Here is a 16,231-nt window from a genome sequence, read left to right on the forward strand (position 1 = left end):
GAAAAAGGTAAGTCTAAGATTTGGGTTTTTGTGAATGACAGGAATAAAAATACATTTGTATTAGAACAGTTTGATCCAGAAGATGGTGATACTACAGAGGAAAAGAGTGAAAGTGGAGCAAAAGAACAGGATATCCTAGAAGAGAATTGGTATAGATAGAGCTATTGGATCAGAGATTAGAGATCACAGTCCAAAATTTTTTTGTTAGTTGTCATGAAAAAAGGAGAAAATAATAGATCTATTTACATGCCTTGACGCAGTACGTCTACCAGTATATTCTTTCTCCTTTAAAAATTACTTTAGCGCTTTCAAACATCTTTGCTTATACTTTTGGCAAATATTATAAAGCAGAATTGTGAGAGACAAACTAAGCACTTCTCTCCTGCTGTCACCAAGCAGAGGGAGTGATATGTTTACATTTTTACCTTTCATTTGAGGTTTTTTATTTCTTGTTTCTCTAAAAAAGCCCCACAGTGACTCCGTTTACATTTTATCTATAAAAATGTTGATTTATGCCTCATTATTCTTTCACAGAGTAGGAAAATCAGTGATTACTTCCTGGAAAGAATAAGTTTAGCGTGCGACTTCTGCTGGATATTCTTGAACAGTGCTTCAGGCTAAGGCCCTCCTTGGAAACTCTTAATGTAGCCATGTTGGCCTTTGAGAAAAGGCATTACTTACTTAGCAAAGAGTAGGATTTTAACTAAAAAGCCTCTTAAACTGGCTTGTTATGAATCACGTTGCATTACAGTCAGGAGAATTTTAGAACAAAGCATCGTAAACTGTGATCAAACAAATATTTGTGATCATGTTACAGATACTTAAGAAAATTAATCTGTGACTGTGAAAGTTTTCGTTTTCACACAGCTGTTTGTGTTAATTTATTTTACACTCCATTGTACTAGACAAGAAATGTGAACAAGCTCATTTTCTTCATCTCAGCTTAGAAACAATAACTTTGAAGTGAGAAGTGGCAGTTTTTAAATCACTCTATGCAATCGTGCTCTTCTGACTGTACACACTATCTCTTAAACAGTTTGAGACAAAGAAGCAGAAAATAGTCAATACAGTTCAAATTTGGCATGCTTATAATTCTGTTATATCACTATCTAATCATATTTTTGAAAGAGTACCTTTGCTGTGACTTTATTTTCCTTTTTTCTTGAACTGTAATTTACAGAAATTGGCCGTAACACTTTTGTTTCTTAACAGTATCTTTTTTTTTTTTTTTTTTTTTTTTTTTTCTGGACCTTCTGCCCTTTACCTTGACAGAAGTTAATATGTTTTTATTGATACAGGAGTATGATTACTTTGGGGTTTTGGTTTTTTGTTTTAGCTTCATGCAGAGGCTACTTCCTTTTATCATTCCTCGCCTCCATTTTCTATTGCAAAAACTCCAAAAACATCCAAATTACAACCTTCCTTTTCTCATTATTTGTTATAGTAAACAGTAAATACAGTAATGCATTTTTAGTGAAAATAGCAACAATGACTTAATTAAGAAATCTGCCTTTTTAGAATATAAATGAGAAGACTAAGTGAATTGATTACAGTCTCTAAATAAAATTTTTCATATTTGAGGAAACTTTTATCAAAGACAAACATTTGCCTTTCATGGTAGTTAGAAGATTAATTCAGTCTGTTTTTTGTGGGGCGGGTGGGGGTGTTTGCTTGCTTGCTTGCTTGTTTGTTTGTTTGTTGTCCATGTCTGAGAGCCCAGTTCACTTTTCTTTCTTGAATCTGTGTTAACTTGCCACAGGAATACCATGTGAAAATCTGTAGGCCATATTTTGAAGGAGGGTGGGCAATCTTTTCTGCCATATGAATGTGATGAACATACTATTTTCCCTTATGCTTCTAAGATATCACCACTACTGTTCGGTTGCTTTACTAGTGTGATGTTAGGTCTTCAGTTCTTCAAAGTTACTACTAAATGCCGCCGTGTTACTTCCTAGTATTTTTCAGCATGCTTTAAAAGACATGACTGTATGATTGCCTTTGGTTTTCATTGCTTTCATTTTGTCAGTGGTTGAATACAGAACTTCTTTTATTTTTTAAATACATCACAGCAACAAGACTAGACATATGCAGTGGGATAATAGAAAAATTCAGGATCTTCCGCACAGAAAAGACTTACTCAGTGAAGGCTGGGAAGTGGTACTTCGAGTTTGAGGCAGTCACTGCAGGAGACATGAGAGTTGGCTGGACCAGGCCAGCTTGTCTGCCAGATCAGGAACTTGGCTCAGATGAAGAAGCTTTTGTTTTTGATGGCTTTAAGGTTTGTATATATTTCTCTGTAACAATATGAGTGACTGCAAACACTTACTTTTGCTCCTCATTCTCTCTGCCATTGCCTCAACTTAATTGCCTTATGTTCTTTCATTTGTGTTTTATGAAATTGTTTGTCTTTCTCTTTGAGGACCTGAGTGGAATAAGAAAGAAAATAGCAATGCCTAAGATATAGATCAATGTCACTTGAGAAATTAATTAGCAGTTTTTGGCATTTGTATAGTTCTTTTCTTTTCATAGCATTTATATAGTGCATATGAAGCATTGAAAAGCTCAGTGACATAGCCAAATTCAAAATACTGGCAGAGCTGTGATTAACTGTGAATCATTTCTTTAAATTTTTACTCTGCTGTTCTGTGTATGAGAAATGCCATTAGGGAATGAATATGATTAACATTATTAACAGTAATTAATTGAGGCAAACTTTGATACAAGTTTTTGTAGGAATGTAGAAGTTAAAAAGGGTATACCTATGTTTTCATGGAAATCTTTATAGAATAAATTTAGAATATTATTCTTTTAGAATAAATGAAGTATGATAAAATCAGTAATTTTGGTATAATTTCACTCTGTGAAACAATGACAGACTGAAATCTAGTGGTAAGAATATATAGGAAAACAAAGCATTTTATATGTCACTGATTTTTATAACAGTAGATTAAAATGACACAATAGAACTCTTTATTTTAGTATGAGGGCACATGAAACTGCTATCCAAACTATAATTGCTGTTAAGGCTACTGATGACTCATGTCTTAATGAAGATGGTTACTGTGTGTTCCTTGTATCTGATATTGGAATTAATTTCCCTTATTACTATTACAATATTTGACAGAAATCAGTAGGATTGCTGGCTATTCTTGTTCAGATCAAGCTTGTCAGCTGTTTCTTCTTCATATTTTTAGATTTTCATTTTTTCCCAGTCTTGTATTACACAATCTGAGATGCCTTAGAAGGAGAACTGAAAAGCTGTTTCTTGTAAGATCTCTGATTGGATTTAATACCTATTAAGGTTTCACGTCTTTACTAGAATACTGAGTAGTAGTTTGCCTTCTGAATTCTAGTTTTTGACCTTTAGTTCTTAATCCACAAAGCTATTTTGTTTTCTTTGATTTTGGCAGGTACTCTCCTTGGTTGGAGAAAAGCTCAAGTTTTTTAATCCTCAGGAGAGGGAGCAAGGCTAATTTATTTTTTAGGATTTTGAGAAAGTATACAGAGGATGAAAATCTAATTCTGAATGAATAAATGAATGGGGAAGCTCTTTGTTATCAACACTACTTTGTTTTATGCATATTATAATACTTCTTAATAGATGTCCATTTATCTGAATTCCACTCCATGGTCCCAGCTAAGGGTATCCATCCAAAGCCCTGAAGTCTTTGACTTGAGGGTCAGTCATACAAAGCATTAATCATGCCCTTTATTCTGGAATCTCTCAGAAGCTCAGAGTGCTCATCCTGTCCACAGCAATTCTGTTCTTTCCAAGATCTGATATGACAGGAGGTTTCATTTATTTTATATGCAACATATTTAGAATTATACTTGAAGAAACAATAAAGTTTGTTTGGAAGAATTGAATTTATAGGCTACAAGATTAAATGAAAACAATTGCTTAAAAAGAAGTTTGCAAAACAGCTATTTAACATTGCAATTGATAGCATATTATTTCCATTATAAGCCTTTCATAGAGCTTCTGCATAAAAATAAGCCATGCTTTTGCTTGTTAATAAAGCGTTGAAATAGCAATTTTTCTCACTTGGCAACGTTTTACAATACTGTTATGAGGAGCGCTCACAGAAAACTAATTGTTGATTTTCCATTTTCAGAGTCAACTTGCAGTACCACAGACATTGTTTTGGAATGATATGCTGTGAAAGTGTTAATTTTAGTACCATGCTAATCGAAGGGGTTAATTATTAGTTGTACCACTGAGAGGGAGAGGAACAGATGCATTGTCATTATGATTATTTGAAATTCTTTGAAATCCCTTTCAGGCACAGCGGTGGCATCAGGGTAATGAGCATTTTGGCCGCTCCTGGTTGGCAGGAGATGTTGTTGGATGTATGGTTGACATGAATGAACACACTATGATGTTCACCTTGAATGGTGAAATCCTACTTGATGACTCAGGTTCGGAACTTGCATTCAAGGACTTTGAGGTTGGCGATGGTAAGTACTGTAATATATTGTGCTGTTAACTTGCTGCTGTTGCTCTGTTTGTCTTCCTGCTGGGTGTGTTGTCTTCCCTATAATGTGGTGGACCTTTCTCTTTTTCTCTTTCTTTTTTTTCTCTCTGGGTGAAAGAGTGAGTGAGTATGTAGCTTTGGTTGGCCAAAATATCTTGGTGTAGCTTTAACTATGTTGGGCAATATATGTTGTTGTAACTTGTTCTTATTAACTTTAGAACAGTATGAGACGGACAGATTAAGCTTAGTAGCAGTAAAGGTATTTTATATATATACAGTGTATGGCTGATCATTAGCTCCTTCGGTGCTCATAAATTGAGTATAATTTTGTTGCTGTGCTTTGTACTCCTGCCAGAAATACTTTGTTGTGGACTGCAGTCACAGAACTTCAGCAATGCAGTTCCTAGGTGGAGTAGAAGCTGGTGCAATACTCCGTACTGATAGAAGTACTTAGTTTGTTAGGGACTGCAGTCCAGGATGATATGATACATTGAATTCTTTCCTATTTCCAAAGAGAGAGGCTGAGGCATCTAGTATATAAACAGCAGTCTCTCTTTTTATATATACTTTCCTACGACTCTGTTGCTCAAAGCCCAAGAAGCTTATGCGCTTATTACTTCTATATCTGGAGAAAAGACTCACTATAGATTTTCTGTCATTAGCGAATATATTTAAAAAAATATTCTAAAGGCTGAAAGACTTGTAAATACTGTAAAAGATTTTTGCTTCTGAAACTAAGCTTTGTGGATGCCTGATGCAGTAACCCGTTGTCTGTTTATCCAGCGCTGTACTTGAGCCTTCCTTTTTCCGTGGCCTTACATGTACTGCATGTGGGCTAGTAACTTTCTGTATTGACTCTGATACAAAACTGTAGTTTCTGCTGGAGAAGTCTTACTTCCTCCTAAAGCCCATTAGCTAGGTTTGTATGAGGTCCCTGTTTCTCCCATCTGACATTTAGACATGTGCTAGTATGCTATCCATAAGGCTGTTAAACATAGTACATATTCCTTCCATAACCAAAAGTGATGTATTAGACCTAAACTCTCAGTTTCCTCAGTAACAAGAATTCAAACTGATTTTAATTACTACTGTAACATAAATTCTAATTGGCTACAAGGAATTAGCTTCATTTCCTCTGAAGGAAAAGCAGATGTTGGCTATAATTTTTTTGAGTAATTCAAAGTGCACTGCTTGTTAAGAAAAATGCAACTGTGTTTGTTGATATATGTGTGTATACACATGCCTTTAAACCAAGATAAAACAGCTAGCTTTTACTTAAGTCTTCCCAGTGACAGTGACAGTGTTTCTATTGATAAGGATTTGTTCTCACACATTGCATAATTTGATTTCATTTTTTAATTTCTTTTCTAGGTGGGGTGTGTGTACATATATATATATATATATATATATATATATATATATATATATATATATACCATATGTATAATCTGTAAAAACAAACACACACACATATATACATGTATACGTATATGCAATTTGTAATGTAATCTTGGCTTACTGGTGATATGATCTTATCCCCCAATAAGATGTAAACAGAAATTAATGTATTCAGCAAACACAAAAAATTTGCTTCTCTGTGTCCCTATTTATAATATCCTCCAACACAATTAGTGCTTTGATTTTTGAAAGAAGCGTTGACATAGTGCCAGCATAGCAGGAAGCAGCCATTAGAGTTCAGTGGCTCAAGTCAGCATGTTATATGATAAATTATGGTAACCTTTTAGGATGCAGTGGTGAATCCACAGTCATTAATTGAAGAAACAGTCCCCTTTTTGCATCTCCCTATTTTTCTCTGTATTGCAGCAGAGAAGACTTGTTGTGATGAGTTCCATCTATATGGAAAAGAAAGTTGCTTTAAACTGCACTGGGAATTTTTTCATTGATTTAAGTGGACATTGCATTAAGTTTTTCAATGCAGAATTTCTATTCTTCTTGCTTTGTGTTATGGACCCATAACAACTCTTCATTTTGGAGCAATGCTCTGAGACACAAGGTGGTTGAATTTAACAACAGACTTATGGGGTCTTGAAAATAAATTATTTTAAAATTTTTTACTCTTTTTAAAGTTATTTTGTAAATTCATGTTATACTATTAATGTTTATTGCGGCATATTCAGCACATTTGCATATACTATAAATAAATACAAAGAATACCAACAAGAAGCCTGGATGCTCACCATGAACTAAGAAGGACGTTTCTCCCTGTATGCTAGAGAGATACAAATTAACAGAAGCATACATGCCTCTCAAAGTGTGTTATTATGCTTACCTAATCCTTAAAAAGAGGTTTTGTTTTGCTTTCTTTGGCAGTGGATTTAGTAAGAAAGTTAACACTTAAATTTCTGCTGCTGTCTTAGCTTTCTCTCTGTGATCTGTAGGAGCACCCCTAGCTTGGCACTAGCTCCTTGTCCCTTGCCCTGTTCAATTAGTATCTAGCATTTGGAAAGGAGGCATGCTAGATAGGAAGAAGAGGCAAGGGCTTTTTTTATGGTGAACTTCACAGCTGTCTTTTGTGACAAGGACTGCTTAGTTAGGTCTCAGGAGTTTTGCAAGTAGCAGTCATTTTGACTGCTTTGCAGGGATGTATTTGGGCCTGTGATTCCAAGGCCATTAACATTTAATCTACACTTCAGCAAGTCAGTGTACAATATAAATTTGATCCACCAAATCAAGTGTAGAAGCACTATCAAATTTCTTTCAAATTAGTGAGAGTACACAGTAGGGGGTTTAAGCCAACTCCAAGCTTGTGTTTCAGTTCTGGGAGGAGAGATGATGCCAGATCCAGTATAAAGCCAGCTGGTACAAAGTTACTGTTTATGTAAATCTAAACCAGCAGAGTAATTTTTGTGCCTATTGCTGTGGCGGTGTTGGTCCAGCTTTTGGAGCCGTAAAGCAGGCTTTAGGGCCAAATCAGGCCTTATGAGATTGCCAAATACTTGAGGCAGATCTGAGAAGAGATTTTGGAGTTGTACTCTTCTTTGTTGTTCTTGTGAGTTTCAACACAGAAGGCACAGCTGGGAATGAGAGGTGTTGGCAACTAAGCAGCTTTTGTGTTTAAAAAGTATCTAAGCATTTGCACTGATCCAAGGACTGGAGCACCTAATTAGGATAGCATCCAGCAGCTGTGTATGGCTGAGTAAAAGTTGTTCCTGATAATGGACTTTTGAGAAGTTGGTGCCATGTTTACAGTTCTGCATGCCCTATAGTGGCATACAGTGGTCATAATGTGGTCCAGAAACTGGCCACAGCTACATTTTACTGAAGATTTGTATCTCATCAACATGAAATTCTGTGTTTTGGAATTCTGTATAACAGAGTAACAAGTAGAAATACTGGGTGGTTATTGTAAAATACTGTGCTCAGAATGGGGACAGACACCAGTTACCTACTTAGTGTCTAAATTTGGACATTTACCTTAAGAAGAATCTTTGCTGTGGGCCTGTTTGAGGCCTCAAAATCATTCTATACCATAGAGTATTTTTGTTTATAAATTTGATTTATTGTTAGAAATTTACATACTTGTGTGCCTATAGGTACATAAAACAGTGAGAAATATTATATAGATAATTGCCTAAAATCTTCTTGATTACTGTTGAAATGTAAAAAAAAGAAAAAAAATTAAAGTTTTAATCTTTTTCTGTTACCTTTTTTTAGGTTGATATTTTGTGTCTTATATATCAAATATCTATATTTGAGAGAAGTTGTTCAATCTTTTGAACAGCAGTACGTGCAAAATAGTACTTTTGGGTTATGGATCCCTATTCCTGTAATACATGGGAAAGATGGGTCTTTTGCCTATTAATTAGGTTGTTGAATCTTAACCACTTTGCTTTCATCTGCATTGCAGAGTATTTTTCTCTCAGATTTTTCATAATATCCCTTTAATTCACATTAAGTTTTCTAGTGTCATGTATATAGAGAAGAGCTTGCCTTTGGAATAAGACCTGCTATTCTGATTTCAAAGGCATACACTATTTGATTTGGGATTTAATAACTCCAGATCAGTATTTCTAAATATTATGAGTATTTCATATAAGATTCATTATATGGGATGTGTCTGTATATATGTATGTGTGTGTGCATACAAACTCACATATACCCAAATTAAATATGACTTTTGTAGGGCTTTCATTTTTTAGCCTGGATATTGATATAGTGCTTTGGTTTGGTTTTGTTAATGGCTCCTGCTTAAGAGCATTGAGGCCTTTCTGCATGTCACTTCTGAGTGAACTGTTTGCATGTCATGTGCTGCTGCAAAAAGTGACTTTCCACTTCAGAAAAAAAAGATTTGTAAGAGCCCTTTGGTCAGCTTTGAAGAATGTAGTTTGATTATAAGTCAGTCCTGCAGTTTCAATTTACTTACGAACAGTGAAGAGGGAATATGACTGTATGCCAACTTACTATCAAGGCTCATGAGCTGTGTCTTGCGCTGTGCTGCCAACAAGAGGATATGCAACAATAATTGCATATTATTATGCACTTACGTAAGAGAAATTTTATACTGTAGATATGAAATGCTCATGCTTTATATTCCTATATGAACATAAACACTCTGCAACCCAAGTTTTGTTTAGTCAATGTATGCTCTCTCTGAGCAGGAATGTTACTGTTTGTACTGAGTTTTTGATAAATTGCATCGCAAAGCTCATCCTGTATTCACAAAAGTAGGGAATGTTGTAAGAAGTATTGCTGTCCTATCCTGTTGCCATAAGTGACAGACAATATTAGAATGTTACTTTTCTGATGGTACTGTTTTTACTTGTCTTGCTATTTCATAAAATAAAATAAAAGATTTGCTGCACAGCCCTGTTATGCACCTGGAGATTAAGAACGAGGCAATGAGTAAATCATCTTTTTATGTAGCCTGCAGCATGCAAGGGCTGCAAAGGATCTCCAGAATACCATGTCTATGGCTGGATACCTGTATATGGAAAAGTCTTGAAAGTTGATTTGTGTTCCATAGCAAAACACAAAACTGCTTTACCAGCACACTCTTTACTGTCTTGTAAGAACAGTGTGAAAAGTACATGTCATTTCTTTCCCAGATGGGGAATAATCCTAAACAACCTTAGTGACATTTGAGTATGCTATTGGCAAATCAGGGCAGAATTTTGCCGGAGAGGAAGGTAATGCTTCCACACATAAGATTGGTATTGCTATTTATATTTTATTCATACAGAAGAGCAGTTACTGTATAGTAATGATCTCTTGCAGGAGTTAGTTACCTGTACAGAACTGTTCTAGCATCAATGAAATTTGTATTGATGAGAGAGATTATCATGATTTCATATTGGCTGCAGTTAGCGTTGGTAGAAAATACTGAACTGAATTAAATAACTTCAGTGAGACATCTACATGTGTAAGATTAGTTCTGGGTTTGTTTGTTTTCTTTTAGGGATTCTTGCAAATGCTCATTTACATTTTTTGTGTGGAAAAGCTACTGCCTGCTTCACTCCTAAGAATGAATGCATCAATGAAATTTTTTTTTTTTTACCTCAAAGGGAAATGCATAAGTAGAAGAATTAACTTCTTATTCTGTTTAGGAAGGGTAAATATCAGTCATATTTTAAATATTCCTATCTGACGTAGCTATGTCTTTTATATCTCTTATTTATCTCCATGATTAGAGTTTATGCTCTTCCCTTGATTTCCTTGGCTTTGCTTAAAATCATTTACAGCAGTGTATAGGTTCCTTTAATTCATCAGGATGCCTAGTAATTTTCCCTAGGAGAGCTGCTGGGCTCTATTGCTGTATATGTCTGTTTATAGAACTGTAACTTCTCTAGTTATGAATTGTATAATACGATTTTTTTTCATTTAGTTCTGGAAAATGCTCTTTATTTTCTAACATTGGATTTGCATGAGCAGAACAGACGTAAATCATACTGATTAAATCCTCTATGTTGTCAGTGTGAGAAGCTGATGCTTCATGATTTAAAAGCCTTGCTACTAAGATAAAAATCTGGACTTCAGCTTATGACTTGTAGTGTATGGCCTGAGATTCACCATGCCTAATACACACATATACATAATAAATCTTGCTTATCTGTAATAATAACAAAAAAAAAAAAAAAAAGAAAAGAAAAGGCGATATTGACAGCTGATCTTTGATCTAATGAGCAATCATTCCTGTAGCTGGTGCTGTGAGGTATGCTATTGTCTCTAAAGAACATGTTGTGAACAGATGTTCTGCCATTTTTTATCCAGACAGCCTTAAGAAAAGCAAGGAACTCATTTTATTTCCTCCTTATACTGTTCCGTATCTGTTAGAGTGGCTTCACCTGAGCCAGAATAATGGAATGGAGCTTTACGTTTCTTGTTGATGCAAGAGAAGACAAGCAGAGTTGAACTTAAGATTTGTTCAGCAGCGTTTTTTTTAATTGTTGTATTTTGTTAGTAACTGGGTCAAATAAGTTTACAAAACTGTTTTTAGCTGGAAACTCAAAACCAGGAGCAAGAGGAATAGGAGAAATAACATATTTTCTTTGTTTTCTACACTAAGATTCTGAACCTGAGCAAAAAAAATGGTTATTTAAAAAGTGCAGAGATTTAACACTGACTGCATGCACAGAAGTGAATTCCTTGTGCTGGTGAAACAATAAAAGAACAGATACATACAAATCTGAAGCTGACTCGAAGTAAATTCTTTGAAACATCGCTTCATGAAGCTACAGTATAATATTGTCACTTCCAGTACTACAAAATTTCTATGAAAAATAAAAAGCTACTAAGTGTAGTTTCTGGGTTTTATCATTATTTTTTATTCTGCAGCATGAAGTTGGTGCACATTTTTGTTTTTGCTGTTTTGGAAACAAGAACTATATTTCTTTTAAGGAGATATTTGGGTTTCTCTGAAAATACCATGACTATTGGAGTTTTAGAAGGAATATTGACTATTGTAAGACTCAGAGTAAAATCATGAAAACTGATAACACTCTGCCATGCTAGCAGAGAGCTTAACCAACTGTTTGTTGTCAGAATCCCTGAACTTCTCTCTTACATTTCTCTAAAGCGAACTGGCTGCTGAATGAAGAGATTCTTAACTATTAGGGACCTGTATTTTCAAAATGATATTTGAGATAAGATTCTTGGTGATACATAAGAGGTGATGAGGTAATGACTGCTTGCACTTATACTGTTGTTTTTTGGCATTTTTTACAAGTAATTTTTAATTGGGTTATGGGAAGAAACCAATTCACTGATGTTTGTGATGTACAACCCACATGTTCTTTCTTCTTGTTTTTTTAAGGGTTTCTACCTGTGTGCAGCCTGGGCTTATCTCAAGTGGGAAGAATGAACTTTGGAAAAGATGTCAGCACTCTAAAATATTTCACTATCTGTGGCTTACAGGAAGGGTATGAGCCCTTCGCTGTTAATACAAACAGAGACATCACCATTTGGCTGAGCAAAAGACTCCCTCAGTTCCTATCAGTGCCATTAAACCATGAACATATCGAGGTCTGTGATCTCTATTGGAATCTTTCTAGACACTTTTTCCATGAGTATGCTTTAACTATAAAACTACTTCTGCACTTCTAGACAAGGTTTTTAGTTTGGTATGTTAGCTCTGTTCTGGATGTATTTTACACCTGCTAGAAGCTTGCTACCTTCGGTGGAGTTACAAGTAACATAGTTATTTGGTTCATTGTATCTATTCATCCATAAAATCTGTCATGTGTGTAAATATGAGCTTCTCAAAGATGAATTCCTTGTGCAGCGAGCGAGAGTCCTGTACATAAAAAATCATTCAAAAAAGTGAGCCTTTCTATGTAACAAGTATCATGTGTTCTGGTGCACACACTTAGTGATTTTCCATGACTAATTGCTTTTGATTTTAATAAATATTTATGAGCTAGTTGTGTCAACAGTTATGTCCCAGTCAGTTGTGCAGCTTGCCTACCATAAAGCCGCTTTAAAATCAGTGAAATAGAACCTTTCTTTCTATTGTGTGTCACAATGTAGGGTTTTTTTGTCTTACATATATACTTTATTAGTTGCTTTTTGTTGTTCTTCCCAAGATTGAATTTATATTTTGTGAGTGCTTTTTTAACAGAGAAACAACAAAAACCTCCACTCCCAATAACAGGGTATTTATTTCCCCTTAAAATGATAGTACATGATTACAATGTATCTGAATGCACTGTTGCAAGTTTTGATTTGTTTTAAAATGTCATGAGTGTTTATTCTAAAAATATGGCTTGAATATTTGAGAGCAGGAGAAAAGCATCAGCTTCAAAATATATACATCTTTATTTTTGATAGGTAATGAGAATTGATGGCACCATAGACAGCTGTCCCTGCCTGAAGGTCACACAGAAGTCATTTGGTTCACAGAACAGTAAATCAGACGTCATGTTTTTTCGATTAAGTATGCCTATTGAATGTGCTGAGGTGTTCTCCAGGACAGCTGCAGGAGGGTTAACAGGCACTGGTCTTTTTGGCCCTAAGAATGACTTGGAGGATTACGATGCTGATTCTGATTTTGAGGTTCTAATGAAAACTGCTCATGGTCATCTAGTGCCTGACCGGACAGAAAGAGACAAAGATGCCACAAGACCAGAGTTTAACAATCATAAAGATTACACTCAAGAAAAACCTTCACGTCTTAAACAAAGGTCAGTAGCACATTTGGCATATTTTTTTATTTGAATTGCCGAAGGAAATGCCAGTCAGGTCTCCAGAGGTTTTACCCTAGTTCTGCCCTAAATGCGGATTTAACTAAGTGGGACAGTTAATGTTCATGTACTTAAGTTACATCATCTGCAAGATACTGACCAAAATTAAGCAAAAACCTGAAAACATTTCTCCAGCTATTAGAGACCTATCATTAGATTCATCGTGAAGGCTTTTGAGATCCTTAGATGAAATGCATTCTAAAACCATGGAAATCCTTTCTGACAGAACTATAAAGTCTCTGAAGTGACCTGAGAATTTTTTCACAAAACTTCCAAAAAGCTGAAGATGTTTATATAATCTGTAGTGAGTATCAGCTTCTTAGGTCATTTGCTTCATTAAGTGAGGCAAGAATATTCTCTAGTTGACATGTTCATTCTCCCTAACTTTTCTTACATAATCCAATGAAAGAAGGACCTACCTGATGATGCTGTGGAGATGCTAACACTGCGCCATTGCCCAGATACATTACTGCAACCAGCAGCTTTCCATTCCTTTCTATCATTCTTTACCAAACTGACTTTGTTAGATATTCTAAGTGCAGAATAAATATGGAAGTGTGGGTGAAATTTTAAAACGTATCAAAGTAATTTAAGATTCCAGGTTCCTTTTCCAGAGTGTCAAAAATGCTTAACAGCTTAATAATTCTTTTTAAGTTAAGAAGGGTTCAGCTTCCAAGGGAGTTTTGAATATACAATTTAATAAAAAATTATATAAGTGCTTTTAAAAATGAGTCCATCGTTTCTCTGAAGAAAATATTCTGTTTTGAACTGTGGGTAAGTAATAAATACATGTTATGTAATAATGTAATAAATAATGTGATAAATACTGTGTATTCAAGGCTAATGTACATGTGCAAAATTCATCTGTACTTATACTGATTTACTGAGCCTTTCATACAGATTTTGATTTCATTTTTTTATTACAGATTTATGCTGAGGAGGACAAAGCCTGATTATAGCACAAGCCACTCTGCACGACTTACTGAGGATGTGCTAGCAGATGATAGGGATGACTATGATTATTTGATGCAAACTTCCACGGTATGGTAACCTAGGTTTTGTATTTCAGCTGTTTACTTTCTTGAACAACTGCATGTTTTCACTGTTAAGAGCTTCAGGAAACATGTGATTTTCAGGCCAAATTTTAAGTGTAAATTTCTGCAGTAGACCTGCATTACTAAGTTGAGACTGCTACATTCATTTTGTTTTGCCTTGATAGTCAATCTAAAATAATTTAATGTGGAGAGCCATAAATTCATTTGAATCTGTTTTTGAAACTATTTTGAAACTATTATTTGAAACACCGTGCATCAGAGAGGAGAAATAAATGCAGAGTGTGTTAAACCAACAGATCAGTGTTCAGGAACATTTGAACACCTCTTTCCTAATTTTATTCAGCATTTTTTTCATTGAATTCCTGGTTACAGTAATAAGGGTTTTGAGTGCCTTTCTCTGAGATCAACTCCATAAGCACTCACTCACAAAATATAGCTCTTTCATATTTATTCTCCTCTTTCCAAAAGATATTAGCATACTACCGGCTGCCAGTTACCTACAGGGTAAAAATTGCAGCTGCAATACAAATATAACCTACAATGCTACAATGCAAAAGCCTACAGGACAAGCCCATAGCTGCATCTGTACTGTTTTCCCCTTTTTTTTTCTTTAACATGCATGTTTTTGTTGGCTGTATTTTGATTTGTGTTGCTATCCTTTATGTTGCTTGTCTTACGAATTGCACTTGAACAAGTCTATGCTAGCTTTGAAGAGATGACATTTTCAGATTCTAGAACAACAAATTAATTCTGAATCAAAATAATACAATAGAAAATCAATATTAACACTTTGTAACATGATGTTTTTATTGACAGTACTATTATTCGGTGAGAATATTTCCTGGTCAAGAACCTGCTAATGTCTGGGTGGGCTGGATTACGTCTGACTTTCATCAGTATGACACAATCTTTGACTTGGACAGAGTGCGCACAGTCACAGTTACACTGGGAGATGAAAAGGGGAAGGTTCATGAGAGGTTGGTTACAATTTTCCTAGAAAGATGTATATTTTTTATCTATAAAGGCAACTAACAACTAATAATCTGTAGTTTTACTCCACTTAATGGAATTGGATTGATGTAAAATAAGTTGTAGTATCAAAAAGTGCAGACTGGTGTGGTCCCCTTATAACTTGTTTTCTCCTCTTGCTTGTGAAGATTTGTGGAATAATGATCTGGTAAAACTAATAGATTGAAAAAGTAAAGAGTAGTACAGCTTTTATATGTAGTTTCAGTCATTCATTTCAGAACATGATCCTGTATTTGTGCAAAATAGAGCTCTTCCTTGTCGTATTTTTGGAACTTTTTGGCTTTGGGCAGGCCAGGCTTAGTACAAGAACAACTCCTGTCACAACTTCTGCTTATGGTCCATGTCAGAAACTCTGTATGTTATGCTTAACACTAAATGTTATAAAACATTAACTTGCAACGTTAGTTTTATCTCTTGAAATTTTACTAATGATTTGAGCTTTTGCTTGTTTTGTCTTCTTCACTTTTTATTTTTTCAATTACGAGGTTTAGATTTCATTGAAATTTGGTGGGACCTCCTGTTTTCAGCCACATGCCCCATTGGTTGCAGCAGCACAAACTTATTTTTAGGCTTCTACAGAAAGTTTACATGCCATCCATAAATAAATTTGTCTTTTGACATTCAGTATCAAACGCAGCAACTGCTATATGGTGTGTGCAGGAGAGAGCATGAGTCCTGGACAAGGACGCAATAATAATGGGCTGGAGATTGGTTGCTTGGTTGATGCTGCCAGTGGTCTGCTGACCTTCACAGCTAATGGCAAGGAACTAGGCACATACTATCAGGTGAGTATTTTTTGATGACATCTTCCAGTGGAGAGGGGGGAACAAAAAGCCTCAACTGAATTTTATTATGATATTTGATATTATTATGATATTATGAATTTAGTATGATTGTTACAAGACTGGAAGAAAAAGTAATTGAAGCTTCTATGGTAATTTTTCCCTCCTGGTAGGATTTTCTGGAGTTTTATTCA

At 35.1% G+C, this 16,231-nt stretch overlaps 1 protein-coding gene across 1 annotated transcript in view; it reads left to right on the forward strand.

Annotated features, from left to right (window-relative positions):
- RYR2 (ryanodine receptor 2) overlaps window positions 1-16,231 on the forward strand; it is a 470,020-nt gene that overhangs the window by 287,058 nt on the left and 166,731 nt on the right. The window contains exons 29-35 of the mRNA XM_064509351.1: window positions 2,070-2,278; window positions 4,284-4,458; window positions 11,746-11,954; window positions 12,759-13,111; window positions 14,098-14,212; window positions 15,043-15,203; window positions 15,881-16,040. Coding sequence (XP_064365421.1) covers window positions 2,070-2,278; window positions 4,284-4,458; window positions 11,746-11,954; window positions 12,759-13,111; window positions 14,098-14,212; window positions 15,043-15,203; window positions 15,881-16,040 — 1,382 coding nt within the window. The remainder of the gene's footprint in view (window positions 1-2,069; window positions 2,279-4,283; window positions 4,459-11,745; window positions 11,955-12,758; window positions 13,112-14,097; window positions 14,213-15,042; window positions 15,204-15,880; window positions 16,041-16,231) is intronic.

This window comes from Dromaius novaehollandiae, chromosome 3 (genome assembly GCF_036370855.1).
Source record: "Dromaius novaehollandiae isolate bDroNov1 chromosome 3, bDroNov1.hap1, whole genome shotgun sequence".
Taxonomy (NCBI): Eukaryota; Metazoa; Chordata; class Aves; order Casuariiformes; family Dromaiidae; genus Dromaius; species Dromaius novaehollandiae.